The 17,476-nt window shown below is 56.2% G+C and overlaps 4 protein-coding genes across 7 annotated transcripts in view; all 4 read right to left on the bottom strand.

Annotated features, from left to right (window-relative positions):
* Positions 1-807, bottom strand: part of SLC23A1 (solute carrier family 23 member 1) — a 16,563-nt gene extending 15,756 nt beyond the window's left edge. For 2 of the 4 annotated variants that reach the window (XM_025852183.2, XM_073887849.1), the window contains exon 1: positions 307-807. The gene's annotated coding sequence lies outside the window, so the exon portion shown is untranslated. The remainder of the gene's footprint in view (positions 1-306) is intronic. The other 2 variants (XM_073887848.1, XM_073887850.1) reach the window with 1 other exon arrangement.
* A 110-nt stretch (positions 808-917) lies between these two features.
* MZB1 (marginal zone B and B1 cell specific protein) lies at positions 918-3,070 on the bottom strand. The gene is made up of 4 exons (XM_025852237.2): positions 2,816-3,070; positions 1,883-2,010; positions 1,401-1,511; positions 918-1,302 (listed from the first exon to the last, which is right to left on the bottom strand). Exons 1-4 carry the CDS (start codon positions 2,987-2,989, stop codon positions 1,146-1,148), a joined length of 570 nt encoding a protein of 189 aa, XP_025708022.1. The 5' UTR covers positions 2,990-3,070; the 3' UTR covers positions 918-1,145.
* Positions 3,071-3,697: 627 nt separating this feature from the next.
* Positions 3,698-8,728, bottom strand: PROB1 (proline rich basic protein 1). The gene has a single exon (XM_025852133.2). The coding sequence runs from the start codon at positions 8,249-8,251 to the stop codon at positions 5,189-5,191; it is 3,063 nt and encodes a 1,020-aa protein (XP_025707918.1). The 5' UTR covers positions 8,252-8,728; the 3' UTR covers positions 3,698-5,188.
* A 1,544-nt stretch (positions 8,729-10,272) lies between these two features.
* On the bottom strand, positions 10,273-15,406 carry SPATA24 (spermatogenesis associated 24). The gene is made up of 6 exons (XM_025852139.2): positions 15,242-15,406; positions 14,014-14,079; positions 13,652-13,782; positions 13,495-13,565; positions 10,536-10,638; positions 10,273-10,424 (listed from the first exon to the last, which is right to left on the bottom strand). The coding sequence occupies exons 1-6, from the start codon at positions 15,356-15,358 to the stop codon at positions 10,295-10,297; spliced, it is 618 nt and encodes a 205-aa protein (XP_025707924.1). The 5' UTR covers positions 15,359-15,406; the 3' UTR covers positions 10,273-10,294.
* Positions 15,407-17,476: the final 2,070 nt, after the last annotated feature.

Raw genomic sequence — 17,476 nt, 5'->3', positions numbered from 1 at the left:
CCTTCTTTCTTTCTTTCTTTCTTTTCTTTCTCTTTCTTTCTTTCTTTTTCTTTCTTGAGAGAGAGCACACCCGCTCGCAAGTGGGGGGGCACAGAGGGAGAGGGAGAGAATCTGAAGCAGACTCCGCCCTCAGCGCTAAGTCTATCTTGGGGCTTGAGCTCACAACCCCGAGATCATGACCTGAGCCGAGATCAAGAGTCGGATGCTTAACTGTCTAAGCCACCCAGATGCCCCCTCTTTTATTTGCTAAGTTTCAGTTTCAGTGTCTGTCAGCTGGGGATTCGAGTGTCTGTTCTGTCCACCTACCAGGTCTGTCCACCTTCAGCAGATCAGGGAGATACTCACGAAGGAAACGATAAGTTAGAGTGCGGCCTGCCCACAGGTTCCCGTTCTCAGGTGGGGCCCAGGTGGGGTGCTTTCCTCCATTGCTGAGGAAAGGTCCCAGGTCAAAAGAACTTCTGGGGAGAGCAGGACCGAGAGCCAAGATACTGAATCCAGCTCGTTCCAGGAACCCTGCCCTGCCCAGGCCCAGGCAGACACCTAGGGCCCAACCCTGTCAGCTGGGGTCAGAGGTAGAGTCCAGAAATTGAGCAGCCGCTGGGAATAGACCCAGTTAGACTAGTGTTCAGGGAGAGGCCCAGATAGCATGCAGTGGCTGAGTAGGCGTGTCTACAAGGTAGTCTGCTCATGGGGTTTTCCTTGGTTTTTCTCTCTTGATGGATTTGGGGTTTCACCATAGTCCCATAGGCCTTTGACAGCTCGCTCACATTTCCACCCAGGACACATCTCACCTACCTCTGGGAGACTGGTGGGAAATAAGTGTATTTGGCCCTCTCTAGGTACAACATCAGCAGAAATGCCAATGTCTGGCCTCCTAGCCTCACAAGCACCTTTTGCAGAGAGAGAGAAGGAAGAAATCGAGGTCACTGGATTTTATTTTAGTCCAGAAGGGAAGGCCTACCCCCCACCCCACCCCCGACACACACATGGCCCCAATGTCCTGAAGCTGGAGGAGGGAGGGGCCATGGCAGCACAGAAAAGCATGGCCTTCCTGCCCTCTAGGTAGCCTGCAGAAAGGAGTTGGGCAGATCTAGAGGACACCCCAGCTCTCTTCAGAGACTGACCAGGAAGGGGAAGGAGTTGGACTAGAGCTCTGTCCTTGTGACAGTCGCCTCTTCCAAGCAGGCCCCTTGGGGTCCTCCACACAGCAATGCCTCCAGAGCCCCTCGGCCTTGTTGGTGGGCTTCGTAGATCTTGTCTTCTCCAAACTCCCCCAGGTAGTGCAAACATGTCGTGGAGAGCCTAGGGGAGCCCAACAGGAGCCTCAGACCCTGCCTGCCCCTCAGGGAGCTGATCAAGGCTCCAAGGTCTCCAACCTACCCCCACACCCCTGTCATCACCTGGTGGGCCAGGGGCCCCCTGTGATCATCACGCTGATGCTTTGCTCTGGCCCCTTGCTGAGTCCTGGGCCCGTGAGACGTTTCACCTGGTTCACTTCTTGGACCCCATAGCTGGAAACAGTAGGAAGGAGAGGGAGACAGTATTAGTGGGAGCCCTGCCAGCAAGGGATACATCCCCACATGAAGCTGGGGACACGGGGCATTTGCGGAATTCAGAATGCAGATTCTGATCCTCCCTGTTGGAAAACTGAGAACCAGAGAGGGAAAGCCCCTGTCTCAAGGTCACACAGCAACCTTGTCCCCTGGACATGTAGCATTCTACTTGCCCCCAGCTCCAGACCTCAGACTTCATCCCAGCCAGCCCCCTCCCTTGGACAAAAGCCCTAGTGGATTGTGTATCTGGGGTGAGTGGGAGAGTGGGAGCCTCTACCCATCAGCCCTACCCCTAGAGGAGGGTCCTAGGGGCCAAATTCTTGACTCACCCCTGCCAGGTCTGGGTGCAGCTCTGGTCCAGGACGTCTGTGTATACCGACTCACTCAGCTCCCGCCGCTGTCCCCCTGAGTCTGGGGTGTGAAGCTTGGCCTCTGCCTTTGCCAAATGTTGCCACATCTAGAACAAGGAGGGGCTGAGAGCCAAGGCTTCGGGACTGCTCAATGGCAGGGGAGGGTCAGACAGAAGACTGGGTGTCCGGGAGAGAGTGAGGTGCCAAGGGAGAGTTTTGGGCCCTCCCCCAGGTTCTGAAAGTTGGGACTGGATCTGCTGAGGTAGGGTCCACTTCCCTGGGTTGGGGTGGGTGGGTAGGAAATGTTGAGGTGTGAAGGTAGGCCTGAACAGTGGAGCTCCTTCCCCAGGACACACCTGCCCATCAGCCATGATATTTTAAACCGTAAGAACGAGGAAAGGAAAAAAACCAAAAAAACAAAAACAGAGCCCGGTCTTCAGGGACACGTGTACTCATCGGCTTCCCTCCCCCCACAGAGGTACTCAGGCATGCTTGACAGGTTTCTGTGTGAACTCAAGACCACGCATACTCATATTCATGCACTCAACCCATGGGCACACATGCACATATACACCAGGGCTTGCCAGCTGGAGAAGGAGTCCCAGACCTGAGGATAAGCCCGGAAAGGGAGGAGTCAGCAAGGACAAGTGGGTGACGCCCTGGGGTCTCAAGATACTGTGGGGTGTCCCAGATTATTTGCTCTCTGTTGGGCTGAGAGATGGGTAAACTGAGGCATGGAGGTTTGGGTGAGGTGCAGATGGCAATGTCGTGGAAAGCTGAGTCTAGCTCAGGGCCCAGGGGTGGGGGTTTGGAAATCGAAGGCCAGTGGTAGAATCTGAGGTTGATGGAAGGGGCCTGGCTTCAGGAGGGACCTGGACAGGGGCAGGGGAACGGCAGCGGGGGAGTACTTACCTGGTAGACCACTGCCCTGCAGGCGTCACAGCGCAGGTGAGCAGGCATATGAGCTGAGTACTTCTCCTCATCGTCCAGCTGTGGGGCCGTGGCTGTGAGTGGGGCCCTGTCCCCAAAGCCCCCTGGGATGGCCCAGGCTACCAGCAGCAGTAGCAGGGGCAGTGACAGCCTCATGGTCAGTGGATCTGGCTCAGTGAGCCTGGGCTGTGGTTGGGGCGCAGGTGTGCATGTGCCTGTGTGCTCTGGGGGCCACCCCGGAAAGACTGACCCAGACCAATGGGGAACTAACACCTCACCCCTCCCACTCTCTTCCTTCCCCCAGTGCCCTAGAGATGCCACGTGTGCACCTCCTCTACTGGGATCTCTGCTGCAGCCAACTCAGCCCCATTTCACAAATAGGGAACAGTGACGTAAGGAGGGGGGCTGGGCCTGCGCAGGGACACATGGGGGCTGACCCCCTCCCATGTCCTGGGATCTGGCCACTCGGTGGGCACTGTACTGAGTACCCTGGGGGAAGAGGTGGTTAGTTAGTGTCATTTTTATGAGCACATGAAGACTCAGAGAGAAGTGATGAATCCAAGACTATACAGCTTAGAAGGGCCATACTCAAGTTAGAACCCAAGCCTGATTGACCCCACTGGCCACCCAGCCACCAGGGAGAATGAGTCCACGGGCATGGTTGCAGGCCTAGGGCTCCCTCCCTGGGAGGCAGGTTTGCGGAGGCAAGGATGCCACAGCGCATGAAAGACACACATGGGCTCCCTCCCTGGGCCCTGGGGCCCTCTCCACCCAGATCATACTCAGGCGTGGAAGAACATTATAGGGGGTGTCAGAGGTCACAGCAGGAAATCAGAAATCAGACAACTTACACGAGCTGTTCCAAGCATCATGGCTCATTAGGTCAGTGATTTATTGCACACCAGGATGAGGTGAGGGGACCAGTAGGGGCCCCGGGCCCTCCATGCCATCAGAACCAGCATCTTTGGCCATGAGAAGTTGTTCAGGTGAATTTGCCTCACAGCTCTCGCAGTCAGCTTCCAGCCCAAGGCAGGGAGGCAGGGACTTCCAGGGACCCAGAGTGCCCAGAGGCCTGGAACTTAAGTAAGGCATCAATCTCCATCCCTAACAACTGCTTCTAGGGGGAACTGTTCTTCCCCAGACTCATCACATCACATATCAGTTCAGCAAGGCCCCGCCCCTCCAAGCTCAGAACTACACACAGACCCCCCACCGCAGAGCACCTCCTACCACATGCATCTCTCTCAGCCCTCCTCAGAGGCTCCAGCAATCTCAAGGTTCAATGTTCTAATTTAGAACACATGCTTCAGGTCCTGTTCCTTCCTTGCCGTGACCAGCCCGCTGAGCTAGGCCCTCTCTGGGCATGGCTGCCACATCTGTTACGGAGGGAGGGGAACAAGCTGAGGGCTCCAGGTCTCCCTGCCCTGCTCCCCACCCTCATGGCATCCCTTCTACTGCCAGCCCTAACCCACCCTCCACTACACCCAGAGGCTTAACCAATCTTCCCTGCTTGTTAAGTCCTGCCTGATGATTCACTTCATCTGTCCCCCCACCCTGGGTGGGAATGGCTTAAGGCTCCACTCCTGGCCCCAGGATGAGCCTGCTCAGCATCGAGGGCTTAGAGAGGCAAGTCAGATGCCGAGGTTGAGGGGAGGATGGGAAGTGGGGCTCCCAGCTGGAGACTACCGCTGCCTCCCCACCCAACCCCAGTTCCCAGGCTGACCCTCCATAGCCCCTTCCATATTACATCCCTGCTCCATCTCCACCGGCTGTCCCCTCAGCTCCCTTTCTCCAAGTCAGCCTGGCCAAAGGGCTGCACTGGCCACTTTCCCACAGCCTCTCAGGCCTAGGCTCAGAGCCTCTTCCAAATAGTACCAGAGTTGCTAGTCAGAGTCCTCCCTCCATCCACCGGCGCCCCCTAGCCTGCTCCTCCTCAGCTGGGTCACCTTCCGGGAGGGACAGACAGCTCCCTACCTCCGGGGGCAGCCCCGACCTCTGCTGATCCTCTTTCTTATTGCCCCTAGTGAACTCCCAACACGCCCTCAAGTCAGCTCCCAGGAACAACTCCTGAGACGCCTCACTTTCACACGCACGCAAACACACCACACTCTGGGAATGCCTGGGAAAGGAGTATACAATTTTGTTGGGGGAGGAAGTAGGCAGCCACTTTCTGAGTCCCAGCTCCATCCTTCCCAAAGTCTGATACGTTCTCTGAAGGTAACTTCCAGTGTGAAGACTGGGCGGGATGGGTAAAAGAAAGAGCTGATAGAAGGAAAGGAGGGCAGGGGACTGGATGCTAGAACCTCCAAGGCTATCAAACAGGCCCCAACATCCTGCGGATCAGGCCCTGGGGCCTCACACGGGGAACAAGGACCCCTTGCCGGGCTGGGCTGGACCTGAACTGTTGGGCGGAGCACAGAGGAGCAGAGGAGGAGCGGGGCTGGGGGTTCCACTCACTGGCAGGTAGTACATCCCGTCCAGGGGCCCCGCCTCGGAGGCCCAGGGTACATGGGGGCCGCTGAAGGCCGGTGGGCCGGGGGACGGCGGCATTGAGAGGCCCGGGATAGGCCCATAGGCGGGCGGGTAGAGGCCAGAGCCCAGGGCCAGCGGGGTGTAGACGCGGCGGGGTGGCCCCGGGGGCGACGGCGGCAGCAGCACCTCTACGTATTGACCGCTTTCGGGGTCGAAGAGCAGCCGTAGCCGAGGCTGCCGCGGCGCCTCCACAAAGTAGTAGCGGCCGCTCTCGGGGTCCACCAGGACCTTCCCCGCGTACGCGGTCCCAGGTGGCCTGCGCGCCCCCGGGTAGGGGCCTTCAGGGGACCGGTCCATCGGAGGCGCCGAGGCGGCACGGGGCTGGGGCGGGGCGGTTCTGCCGGCCGACGCCTGGGGCTCCCGCGGGACAGACGACCGGACCTCAGTCGCCGGCTCGGGGGCTACAGGGGGAGCCTCCAGTTTGGGTGCTATCCGAGGGCTCGAGCTAGGGTGCTCCTGAGGGGAGCTGGGGCAGGATGGTCGAGGTGGTTGGGGCCCGGCCGGCCCGATGGGCGACTGCTGGGGTGAGGTGCGAGCGCCGCCTAGAGGGCTGGTCCGCCCCTCGCCGTCGGGGACCAGGCGCTGGGCCTCAGCGTCCCGGTTCTCTCTGCCAGCACCGCGCGCCAGAACCCCCCCGGCTCCCTCTGGCCGGCGGCCCAAGACCAGTGCACCAGGCAGGCGGATCTCAGTGCGCGCGAAGGGTTTTGCCGTGCTGTTCTCTGCTCTCCGCCTCAGGACCCCGTTGGGCTGCGAAGCGTCCCGGGGGACTGTGTCAGGAGGCGGCTCTGGAGGCTCGTAGGGGTGCGTCACGACCGGAAGAAAGTCCTTGAGATAAACAGAAGTGTAGTGAGCTGGGGCTGGGGACCCCAGCGCCTGGAACACTTGTGTCTTGGATGCGCCGCCCTCCTCCCCGCGGGGTTCCGCAGGAGGCACAGGCAGCCCCAAAGCTGGGGTTCCCGCGGAGAAGCTTGGCGCATACGTGGTCTTCACCATCTTGCGCACGTCGCGGGGCCGCGGGATGGCCACGCGCGGGCGTCCGGAGGCGGCTTCTCCCGGGCCCAAGGCTTCCCGGTGCACATCGGCCTCCAGGGTACCCACGGGGCGACTGAGGGGCATCTCAGGTGCAGCCACTTCTAGCGCCGGCTGGCTGCCTCGGAAGGCAAGATCCCGCATCTCCCGCGTGGACTGCCTTGGCGCCTCTGTGAGCTCGGGAGTCCCGGGTGCGGACGGCCTAGGCAGCTCGAGCTCCTCTTGTCCTATCCCATTCGGAGCTTCCGACGCAGATACCATAAATGAGCCCTGCAGTGTGCGATCCCACGTCTCTCGGGGAGATGGGTTCCACGTCCCATTAGTACGATCTGGAGCCTCCCATGAGGACAGGGCCAGCGGGGACGGGTTCCTACAGCTCGCTGCGGAATTCCTAACTGCGGGTTGCTGAACCTCCGATAGGGAAGGAGCTTCGGGGGAGGGGCTTCTCGTCCTGGCAACACCGTGATTCCACTGGGAAAGGGTCGGTGGGGAAGGGCTTCTGCTGACAGTTTCCTCAACGGCGGCATCCTGATTTCCCCATGCAGATGATGCCTCAGGGAACGACGGGCTACTTACCCTCCGAATAGCCCGATTCCACGGGGGCAGATTCTGGGGGGACGGGCAGTGTGGACCCCGTACCGTCCCATTTGGAGCCTGCCACAGCGGGGACGAGCTCCTTGGCCTCCCAGCCTTACTCGGAACTTCCTGGGGGGCCGTAGACTCGAAAGGCGGACTTTGTGCCCTCAGGACGGGTCGATCCAGAGTCTCTCGCGGGAACCGAGTCTTGACTTCCTGACTGTGAGCCTCCTGAGTCTTCTCCCCTGACTGCAGGAAGATGCTGGAACTAACCGGACCCAGCGGCTCGGTCCCCGGCGCGGGCTTGTCGCGCCGAATCGCGCGCTCTCGGAGGCTCGGCCACGGCCGTGGTGCCCTGGTGGGGGCTGAACTATAGTTCACGCGGGGTGGCCGAGACCTGGCCTCCTCCAGGACCTTTCGGGTACTGCGGGCCGTTTCCCGAGTCGCACACTCCGGCCGCCCCGTGGGCCCGAAGGTGGCGCTGCCCGGGGCAGGGGCCGCAGGGCTCAGTTTTCTGGCCAGTGCTGTCTGCACTAGGCCCGCGGCTTCCTGCAGGCGGCCCAGGGACTCGTCCAGGGAGCCAGTGCGCAGAAGCAGTCGGGGGCGCGGTGCTCCCGCCTCCCGCGGCGGACTCCGGGGCCGGGGGCGCAGCTCGATCTGACGCTTGGGCACGGTCCGGGTCCTGGCGGGCGCGTCGCGCTCCTCCAGCGCCACCTCCACACACTCGAACTGCGCTGGGGTCCCAGGACTCGGCCCGCGGGGCCGCAGCTCCAGGTAAGGGGCCCAGCGGGAGCCACCGTCGGGGGTCTGGGGCGTCGGTGTGGCGGGAGCCGGAGTCGCGGGCCCGGGCGGAGAGAGGCTGCGGAAAGCCGGCGCGGTGAGTTGTTGCACCTCGCTATCCGCCGCGTCCGAGCGGCTGAACAGGGCCCCGGCGCCGAAGATGACTTCCATCTCCCCCGACGGCAGCATGCGCAGCTGGGGCTGGGGTGGCCGCGGACCGGAGCCCGGGCCTCGCGGGAAACCCGAGCCGGGCCCGAGCTGCTGGAGGCTATTCTGGGCGCTGACGGACAGGCGAGGCTGCGCGCCCGCCCCCAGCGCAGGGGCCACCCCGGGCCAATTCGCCCGGCACTCTGCGTCCGGCCCAACGTCCGGGGGCTCCGGAGAACCCGGAGCCGTGTGGTAGGAGCCTGACGAACCCGACGAGTCCTGACGCCGGGCGGGGGCCGCAGGCAGCAGCCCTGGGAGCCTGGGCAGGGCTGGCCGGCCGAGCGCGGTCAGCATGGTGGGGCTGGACGCCGCGCACTACCTCCCTCACGTTCGCCTCCGCCGGTGCCGCGGACGCCCGCACTGTCCCCGCCCCGCCCGCAGATGTCGTGGGGTCACCGCGCCTTAAAGCGGCCGCATCCCCTCGCGAATCGGTGGCGTCGCCAGCGGGACAGCCTTGGGCCCTGGGCTTCACTTTTCTAACTTCCTCCTCGGGTGCGGGCCAGAGGCCTAGGACGGCTCTCCAGCCTCGGGCTGACAGGAAGGTGAGGGATGGGCAGGTGTCCAGTTGGAAGCCAGGAGCTAGGCCTAACTCCGCTCCTCACAGGCTAGGAAACAGGCTGAGCAGGCACCTGCCTGAGGTCAAGCACCATGGTGTGTGGATCAGAATGTGAGCCAGGGGACCAGGACCAGACTTGGGTCGGGCAGCCCAGGTCTTCTGAGCAATTTCATCTTCCCCTGAGCCCCCAGTGTCTTCCCATCACCCCAGTGCACCCCTTCTCCCTGGCCCTCTCATCACTTGTCCCAGCTAGAGTTCATAAGGGTGCACTCACCACTTTCCTTGACCCATCACCCCACAATCTCTGATGGAGGAGCATTGCTTGGAGGGCTCCCCCAAATCCAAAAGTGCTAGGGCCTCAGGAAGGTGCTGTCCCTGGCTGGACTTCTTGCCTTTAGTGGGAACATACTGGAAGGGGCTGGAGTGGATAGCTGTAGCTTTTACAGGTGGCCTTGGCACCTAGAACAAGCCCTAGATGCTGATGTGGGGTCTCTTAGGACCCTTTGGGGTAGCTGTAGCCCCCTCTCTAAAGCCCCTCTGAGGCAGAAAGAGCTCTGTGCTCCCCTAGGCACTTGCAAGGCCCTCACTCCAGCCCCCACCACCTCAGGGCTCACCCTGGGGACAGGCACTGGTGGGGAAGCAGCCACCACCTGTCACTGTCCTGGGATAATGACAATGGGCACCATTTGCCTTTAGACTTCTGGCTTCAAGTTCCTGCTATGATTCAGGCCCTGGCTGGCCTTAGAGCAAAAGCACCGGAACCTCCCCCTTTCCCGTGCACTCACCCTCACACTGACCCAGGTTAGGCTAGACTTCACAAATCTGACTCAGCCTCCCGTGGGTCTCCTGCCTGGGTGTGTCCCCCTGATCACCTAGCCATCAGTGATGCCTTGTGAAAGGATCGAACCGGCCCATCACCTAGCCCTGCCTATGTAACCTTAGCAAGTCACTGCCCCTTCAGAGACTGTTCTCCCAACTTACAAACAGACAGAGCATTGTCCTTCTCCCTTCTTTCTCCTTGTGAAGAGTCGGGCCTCTGTTTGGGGGACGTGTGAGAGGGTACAAGTGTGATTCACCGGGATAACATTCTTGTCATATGATGGAAATGGATTTCCCAAATTCACTGTGGGCCTGGAACCCCCTTTGATGTCTCTGGTCAGGGCTTCTCTCTCTCTCTCTCTCTCTCTCACACCCCCACACCCCCACATACCCCCCCACACACAGCCCTTCCTGCTCTATAGCCAAGTTGGGAGAGTTAAATTTACCAGGGCACTGGGAGTGGGGTGGGGTGTTTACAGGTAACCAGGGGTAACCAGAGCTGTTTACATAGGGAGGGGATTAAATACCAAGAGTAGGAAGGACAGCGCCTATTAGACAACCAAGTAGTCCTCCCCTAGGCTACACCCCCACACCCCCCCTCCCCCGACTACCCAAGGGAGGGCAGGAAGTGGCCGGGGCTGGAGACTTGAGCATCATCCTTTTCTGAGCTCAGGAGTGGCCTGCAAGGTGGTGGTCCAAGGCCTGTCCCCGACCCGGCCCCTGGTAACTTGATTCTCCCTTCTATGACCAAGGCCCTCCAGAAGGCAAGCAGCAAGGAAAAAAAAAAAAAAAGAGCACCTTCTGCTTCTTCCCCTGCCTCTTCCCTGGGAATCAGGTCACTGGTGAGGCCTGTGGTGGCACAGGCCAGGGCCCACAGGGATAGGAGATAGGGACGGGAACCCCCACAGCAGAGAAGGCAGAGGTCGGGCATTACAGCCAGTGAACGGAAGGTGACGGCCATTTTATTTTTCCCTGGGACGCTGGTGGCTCCGGGCCTGACGCGTCCCCGAGGCTTTCTTATGCTTCTGGTCCAGCACTTGGGCCATGTAGTTCTCCTGCTGCTTCTGGATCCGGTAGTCAGACATGTGATTCCTGCAACGGAGCCAGCTGGGCATGGGCTGGGGGCAGTCTAGGGCAGGGGCCAGAGAGCTGGCTCCCCACTTCCATCAACAACCCCCAGCCTGGCCCACCCAGACCCCTCACCTGAAGATCTGTTTCTGCTGGCTGATAACTTGCTGCAACTCCTTAATCTCATTCTCTTTGCCATTAAGTATATCTTCTTGCTTTATAATGTGAGACTCAATTTCTGTGGGGGAGAGAGGCAGGGAGGAGGGGTGGTTCCCATCCCACGGGCTCCTTCCTGAGATAAGGCATTCATTCCCTTACAGGTCTTTTAAGAACTTGGCTCCCCCCACCCAGGGGTTCTCCACAAGTAGCTGCTAACACCTTATAAGAATGAGTTTATTATGGAGTTTTGACAGGATGGTGGCTGAGGGGCGCAATGTCTGATGATGTGTCAGTGATTTCACAATTCTATTCTGGACCAGGTGACCCACGTGAGGGCAGACGAAGGCCCTTGCAGAGAGGTGGACAGTGCTGCCCAAAGGCAGGAGGATGAACGGCTCCTGCCCTTCACTCCTGCCGATCTGTACAGATATGACCTCCTTGGCCAGACCCTTCCCAATCTAAAAGTACATCCCCTCTTAATAGTTCCTATCCCTGCTTGCTTTTTCTTAGCCCTTACAGCTAACATACCATATATTTTACTCACTTGTCTTCTTCCCTACGGGGATTCATATCCATAAATCCAGAAGGATAAAGATTTTTTAAATTTACTGCTTTAACCCTAAGGTCTAAAATAGTACCTGGCACAGAGAAGGTGCACAACAAATTTATTTGTGGAATGAATGAACAGGATAGCCTCTGGGGGCTTAGGACTTAGGAATATCACTTAGTTCAGTCATCTCAATCCCAGCAGACCTACTAAGGGCCAGTTGGATGCCCAGCCCTGTGCTAGGGCTTCAGGGGAGAAGACAGGGTCCCTACCCTCAAGGAGGCAGCTCCTGAAAGAGAGTTAAGACTCAGAAACTGATCAGAGAACAGAACAAGGCAATGTTTCAACAGTGTTAATATTGATGAGACAGTATTACCACTTTGGGCAAGTCGCCTCCTTTTCTAGACCTGTTTCCTCAACTGTAATGGGGACAGGGACAGCCCCTGTTCCACAGGGGCATAAGGAGCTCCCAGGGAGATAGTGGTGGCAAAGCTTACCCCCACATTAAGTGCTCATTAGACGCAAGGATGATTTTTTGTGTCTTGTATCAAAATTGAAAGAGGCTGTAGGGATCTGGAGGGTGCTTCATTTATATGAACTGTCCCTTGAGGAGCCCTGGAAAATTCTGATCTCATTGCCTTTAAAGACTGGATGAACATTAACTAGAACACAAACTCTAAAAATGCAGAAATGCTGAAGCATTGAAGGTTTCAGAAGAAAAGGCTTGGTAAAAAGTTAAGGCACGGCATAGAAAAGAGGAGACAAGCAAAGACACAGGGGGAGGAAGAGAATGAAAATGAGCTATGTGGTCACAGAACCAGGACTGTTGAACCTTCTTCCCAAGGTCACCCAGACTGATTGATTGTGAAGTTCTTTTGGGAAAAGGCATCAGAAATTTATATGAATCTTTTAAAACGAATGAGAGATAAATTTAAAATAAATAGCACCTCATGAGAGAATGGTTAGGAAATCCCTTTGAGAAAAATAAGAAACTATGTAAGTGTAAAAACCAAACTAAACCCACATAAAGGGAGGTTGGAGGGTGGGGAGGGCACAGGCCAGGGGAAGGCTCAGGTCATGACATTTGCTCAGGCTTGTGTTCCACTAGAGGGGTTTGGGACATTCTGGGGGGAGGCAGCCAGGTTCCATCCCCATCGCATACACACATGCACCTTGCACAAGCAGAGCCCTGTGGCCTTGGGTATCTAGGAAATGCTCTGGCACCACCAGGAAAGAAGTCTAAGTTCTTTTTAGGGAAATGGGGGGGGGGATAGGTAGGGAGGAAGGACTGGGGTCCAGTGGCCTTGGGTATGGAGGCAGTGACTACCTGTTGAGCCCCAGGGGGCCCCAGTGGGAGCCCTTGATCAAACAGCCATGGGGCCTGTCAGCCCACCTAGTCAGATCAAGACATCAGTCTGCTGGCATCTTACCAGTGAGAGTACTCACCAAGGGAGACAGAGGGCTGGATTGATGGGTACGGGGTGCCCAAGACTCCGGGTGGCAGCCCATCAGGAGGGACCCTGAATCTCTTTTGGACTTGGGCTCTGGTCTTTGGCCTACTCAAAATCGGCTGTAATGCACGAAGCAGGTTGCATATGGAATTCATATCTATTTCTTAATAGATATGAACAGGTAAAGGGAATTTAGTGTCCTGGGAAACTAAAAAGGGGGTCCTAAGATCTAGAGACACTGGATGGCTGACAGAAAGTGCCCCCAAACTCACAGCACCAACTGAGCCAACAAGTGGCCACAGACATCTGGCACAGAGCAGAGATGAAAATTAATGGCCTACAGACATAGTCTACTCGGCCTATGCAATAGTTTTAAAATTTCTAAATCAGCTGCCAACACTAAAAAGTCAAAAAAGTTTTTGTTAAAAAACAAAAAAAAGTATCTGACAATACTGGGCCCCCATTCCCACAGCAGAGGCACTAAGCCCTTGAGAGGTGGCATGGCTTTTCCCATCACCACGGTCCCCACTCCTCCCTGTTGGGTCCCCAACCCTGACACTAGAGATCAGCTCCCAAATAGGACTGCGCTTGCCCTGTTGTTCCTCTTATAAGTTATGAGTCAAGTACACTATTTCTAATACCCATCAAAAGTGGGAAAACAAAAGGTGGACTAAGAAGGTCGTTTGTTTCAAGAAAAATGGGAGCGAGCCCGTTCTTTTATGGCCATGAAGAATATTGTACACCAACTGCTTCCCTCATTTCCGTGGCCTGCCTGGTCCCTGAAGGCCTTTGCGAAGGTGTGGCCCGCCTGGGCCTGCCTGTATCCTCAGCCGGGGGCAGAAGTTGGGGTGAAACCCTGCCCTGGACACGGGCACTAGGCTGTTAGGGAAGAGCCCATGCATGTAAGCGTGGGGGGGGGCACGGGCCTCCCGCCTACCATTGCACTTGGTGATGAGCTGGTCCTTCTTGCTGGATTCCTGCAGGGCTCTGCTCTTGACACTGGAGAGCCTGGGTGGAGAAGATAAGAAAGGGTGGGAAGGCTGACAGGCAGACTGGACCCCCAACCCTTCACCCCCCTACCAAGGCCCACTCACGCCTTCTCAAAAGCCAGCTTCTCTTGCTCCAGCTGTTTAGATAGCACCTCTACCTCTCCGAGGGCAAACTGCAACTTCTCCTCTTCTTTGGCCAGGAGGACCTTGGTCTTGGCGTGGGCAGCTTTCTCTTCCTGCAGGGGCAGCAGCAGTGACCTCATTAACCCCAAGGCACCCTGGGTCTCCTCGGTTCCCTTAACCAGCTCTATTTCTCAGAGAGGCACATGGAAGCCAGGACCCAGGAAGATTCTGTTCTCACTACTAGGGCTGGAGGCTCTCAGAGGCCAATACTCAGTAACTGTGCCCATCCACAGGGATCCCAGGAAATGCGGGAAGATTAGGAGCCTGCAGAGGCCATTACTTACCACCAGCTTCTTCTCCACTGCCTGGAACTCTTCCTTACTGACAAAATTTTCATCCTGGAGAACCATCTGCAACAGAGCCGGGCTCAGGGAGGGCCTGGGGCTGGAGTGGGAGGGGTGCTCTCTAGGGACCAGGACCAAGGTTAGACAGTGGGATGATACCCACGGCATCTAGGATGAGACTTCGGCTCTGAGAAGGGAGAATTTGGTTCCACAAGATTCACACAGGCTCAGCTCTAGGTCCTACCCTCAAGGAGCAACCAGTCTGATATAGGAGATAGCTCACGGCCAGCCCTTCTAACATGGTGTGTGCTATGATGGAGAACCACAAAGGGCTGTGGTGCTCAGGGGAGGCCCCTGGCCTGGGGAAAAGTCAGAATTGCGTCCAGAGAAGGATCATCAGACAGGACATCTGACTGCTAAACAGGGGCAGGCCAGAAGGGGTGGGATAGAAGACTGTTCGGGTGAGAACACACATGCAAATGCCAGCTGCGAAGAAAAAGAGCTGGGTACCCTCAGGGAATTGCAGGTAATTCAGTGCCTAGAGCTGCACACACCCATTAGAGTGAGAAATAGTTGTTAAGTCAGTTTTGTTTCTTAGATGGAGCTATCTCACGACCTTCTTATCAAGATATAAAAAAAAGGGGGGGGAAAAACCATGAACTCCAACTGGCCAGGATTTTACCGTGCCAGGTAATCTGTGACTCCACGTTTTGAACTTGCGAACGAGGGTTTGCTTGAGAAGGCAAAAGCAAAGGGACATAAAGGGGTCAGAAGCCCTTAAGTTAACATGTGTAAGGGACAAACCTGTGCTTACGGCACTCAGCATGGCGCTGCATTAGACACAGGGAAGGGGATGTCCACAATAGAAAAGATGTTATAGTTTCAGTGCCTGCACCTGAGGGCCCTGGGAAGCCAACGAAGTCATCTCCAATTAGAAATGGGGAAAGTGAGGCTCGGTGAATAGACCGGGACATAACTACCAGGCCTTACACAATCAGAGTAGAAAACAACTTTTTTGATTTAAATTCCCTGGTAAATATTCATGAAGACCTTGCCCCATTTTGGCTCCACTCCTACCACCTAGAACACATCTGGGCCCCGCCTCCTCCTGATGACGCCATTGGCAAGGTGCTCTAAGGTCGCCAATGGCTTCGGGACAGGGCTTGGCCCCGCCCCCTCCATTTAGGTGTCCAGTCTGGCCTCTCCCCCAGCTTTTCTGGCTGCGTACCACGTTCCTCAGCTGATGGATCAGTTCCTCCTGAGATTCGATCACGTCCCGCAGTTGATCGAAGGCGAGACACACTGATCCTGACCCCCCCTGCGACCACCCGAGGGGCGTCGCCATCTTTCACCCCCGCCAGCTCGTTGGAAATGGCTGTCTCTGGGCGCTTCACCCACCGTCGCCCACCAATGAGAATGCAACGCCATAGAGCACCCTGGCAACCAGGGGCGGGGACTTCCTTTGTTAGCGAGGATGGGGCCCGCCTCTTAAAGGAGCCGCTCTCTGAAAGGGGCCTACTGTGGAGGGGGAATCTCTAACAACCCTTAGGAATTTAAGTTCATAGTTTATTTGCACACCTGTTTTGTCTTGTGTTTGTCACGCAGACCAGAGGAGCAGTCGCGGCCCGGCTTATACTTCTTTAAGGAAGTGAACAGGCCTTACTCAGACAACGGCTCTCTCAGCCTTCTCCCAGGGCCTGTTAAACTGCTAGACCTCTGAAGCAAAAGCTAGCTAAGGCAACCCCTGCATCTTTCCCTTACCAGGGCTTCTTTGTCGCGCCCTAATTTCTAGATTTACCCCAGAGTATGGGACTCCAGTCTCCTGTGATCTCTCTTCCATGTATGAGTACACGCAGTACTTAGGTGGCCTGAACCCAAGCAATGAAGGGAAGCCCAGGAACAGGAAAGGAAAGTGGCCTCACCCAAGATAAGAATCCTCGTGCTCTGGTACCAGGCTTTTGGCAGCCACACTGGACCCATGTGCGACCGTGTCAAGGTACTGGGGAGGGCCCTGAAGAGATCAGGAGAACTGAAGAGGGGCATGAAAGTGACAGGGAACAGAGGTACAGAAGGATAAAATGTTCCCAAAGTGGCCACACATCCTCACCAAATCCCCTTTGAGGGCTTTTTTTTGAAACCCAAATAAGGGCGCCTGGGTGGCTCAGTCGGTTGGGCGGCTGCCTTCGGCTCCGGTCATGGTCCCCGGGGTCCTGGGATTGAGCCCCGCGTCCGGCTCCCTGTTCGGCGGAGAGCCTGCTTCTCCCTCTGCCTGCCACTCTGCCTGCTTGTGCTGTCTCTCTATCTGTCGAATAAATAAGTAAAATCTTAAAAAAAAAAAAAAAAGATTAAGTACGCTTAGGAAAAATCAGAGCTAAAATTTACTGAGTATTTACTATTTTGTGGCACCATTGTGCCTTTTTAGTACTATTTAGTGTAATCACAATAATCTTGGGAAGCAGGTTATAATATTCTTTTACAGATGAGGAAATGCAGGTTCTATGAGGATGAGTAACTTGCCAAGGTCACCCAAGCTAGGAAGCTTTGGAACGGAGTCCCTGTTCTTAACCATGATGCTGTGTTAGGTTTTTGATGAACATAATGGATACTAAAGTTGTAGAATTTGATACCCCCAAGCAGGAAATGACTATATTAAGGAGTTTGGAAAAAGTATCATCAGTGGGGGCGCCTGGGTGACTCAGTTGGTTAAGCGACTGCCTTCAGCTCAGGTCATGATCCTGGGGTCCCAGGATTGAGTCCCGCATGGGGCTCCCTGCTCAGCAGGGAGTCTGCTTCTCCCTTTTATTCTCATGCTCTCTCTCTCTATCATTCTCTCTCTCTCTCAATAAATAAATAAAAATCTTAAAAAGAAAAAGAAAAGTATTATCAGTGACCAGGAAGGGAAGCTGAAAGCAGCTCAGGCTGCTCCCCAAATATCCCCAGGGGCCTCTTTCAGGGTTGAAATTTGTGGCCAGATAAATGTGGCTCTTTCTGTGGATCTCCCAGTAGTAGCTCTTGTTTCATTTTTTTCCGTGTTTCTTATGTCTATTCTCACATCCTTGAGAGCAAGGCCCTTCCTTCCTTCCTTCCTCCCTCCCTCCCTCCCTTTCTATCTTTCTTTCTTTCTTTCTTTAAAGATTTTATTTATTTATTTGACAGACAGACACAGCTAGAGAGGGAACACAAACAGGGGGAGTGGGAGAGGGAGAAGCAGGGTCTCACGGGGCAGGGAGCCCAATGTGGGGCTCGATCCCAGGACCCTGGGATCATGACCTGAACCGAAGGCAGATGCTCAACGACTGAGCCACCCAGGTGCCCCCCTTTCTTTCTTTCTTTCTTTCTTTCTTTCTTTCTTTCTTTCTTTCTTTCTTTCTTTCTTTCTTTCTTTCTTTCTTTTTCTTTCTTTCTTTCTTTCTTTCTTCTTTCTTTCTTTTTTTCTTTCTTCTTTCTTTCTTTCTTTCTTTCT

The sequence above is a fragment of the Callorhinus ursinus genome, unplaced genomic scaffold, assembly GCF_003265705.2.
Source record: "Callorhinus ursinus isolate GAN/ISIS: 27379988/994484 unplaced genomic scaffold, GSC_fseal_2.0 scaffold83, whole genome shotgun sequence".
NCBI lineage: Eukaryota > Metazoa > Chordata > Mammalia > Carnivora > Otariidae > Callorhinus > Callorhinus ursinus.
Note: the sequence above shows the minus strand (reverse complement) of the source record. Positions and strands in the feature narration are given on the sequence as shown.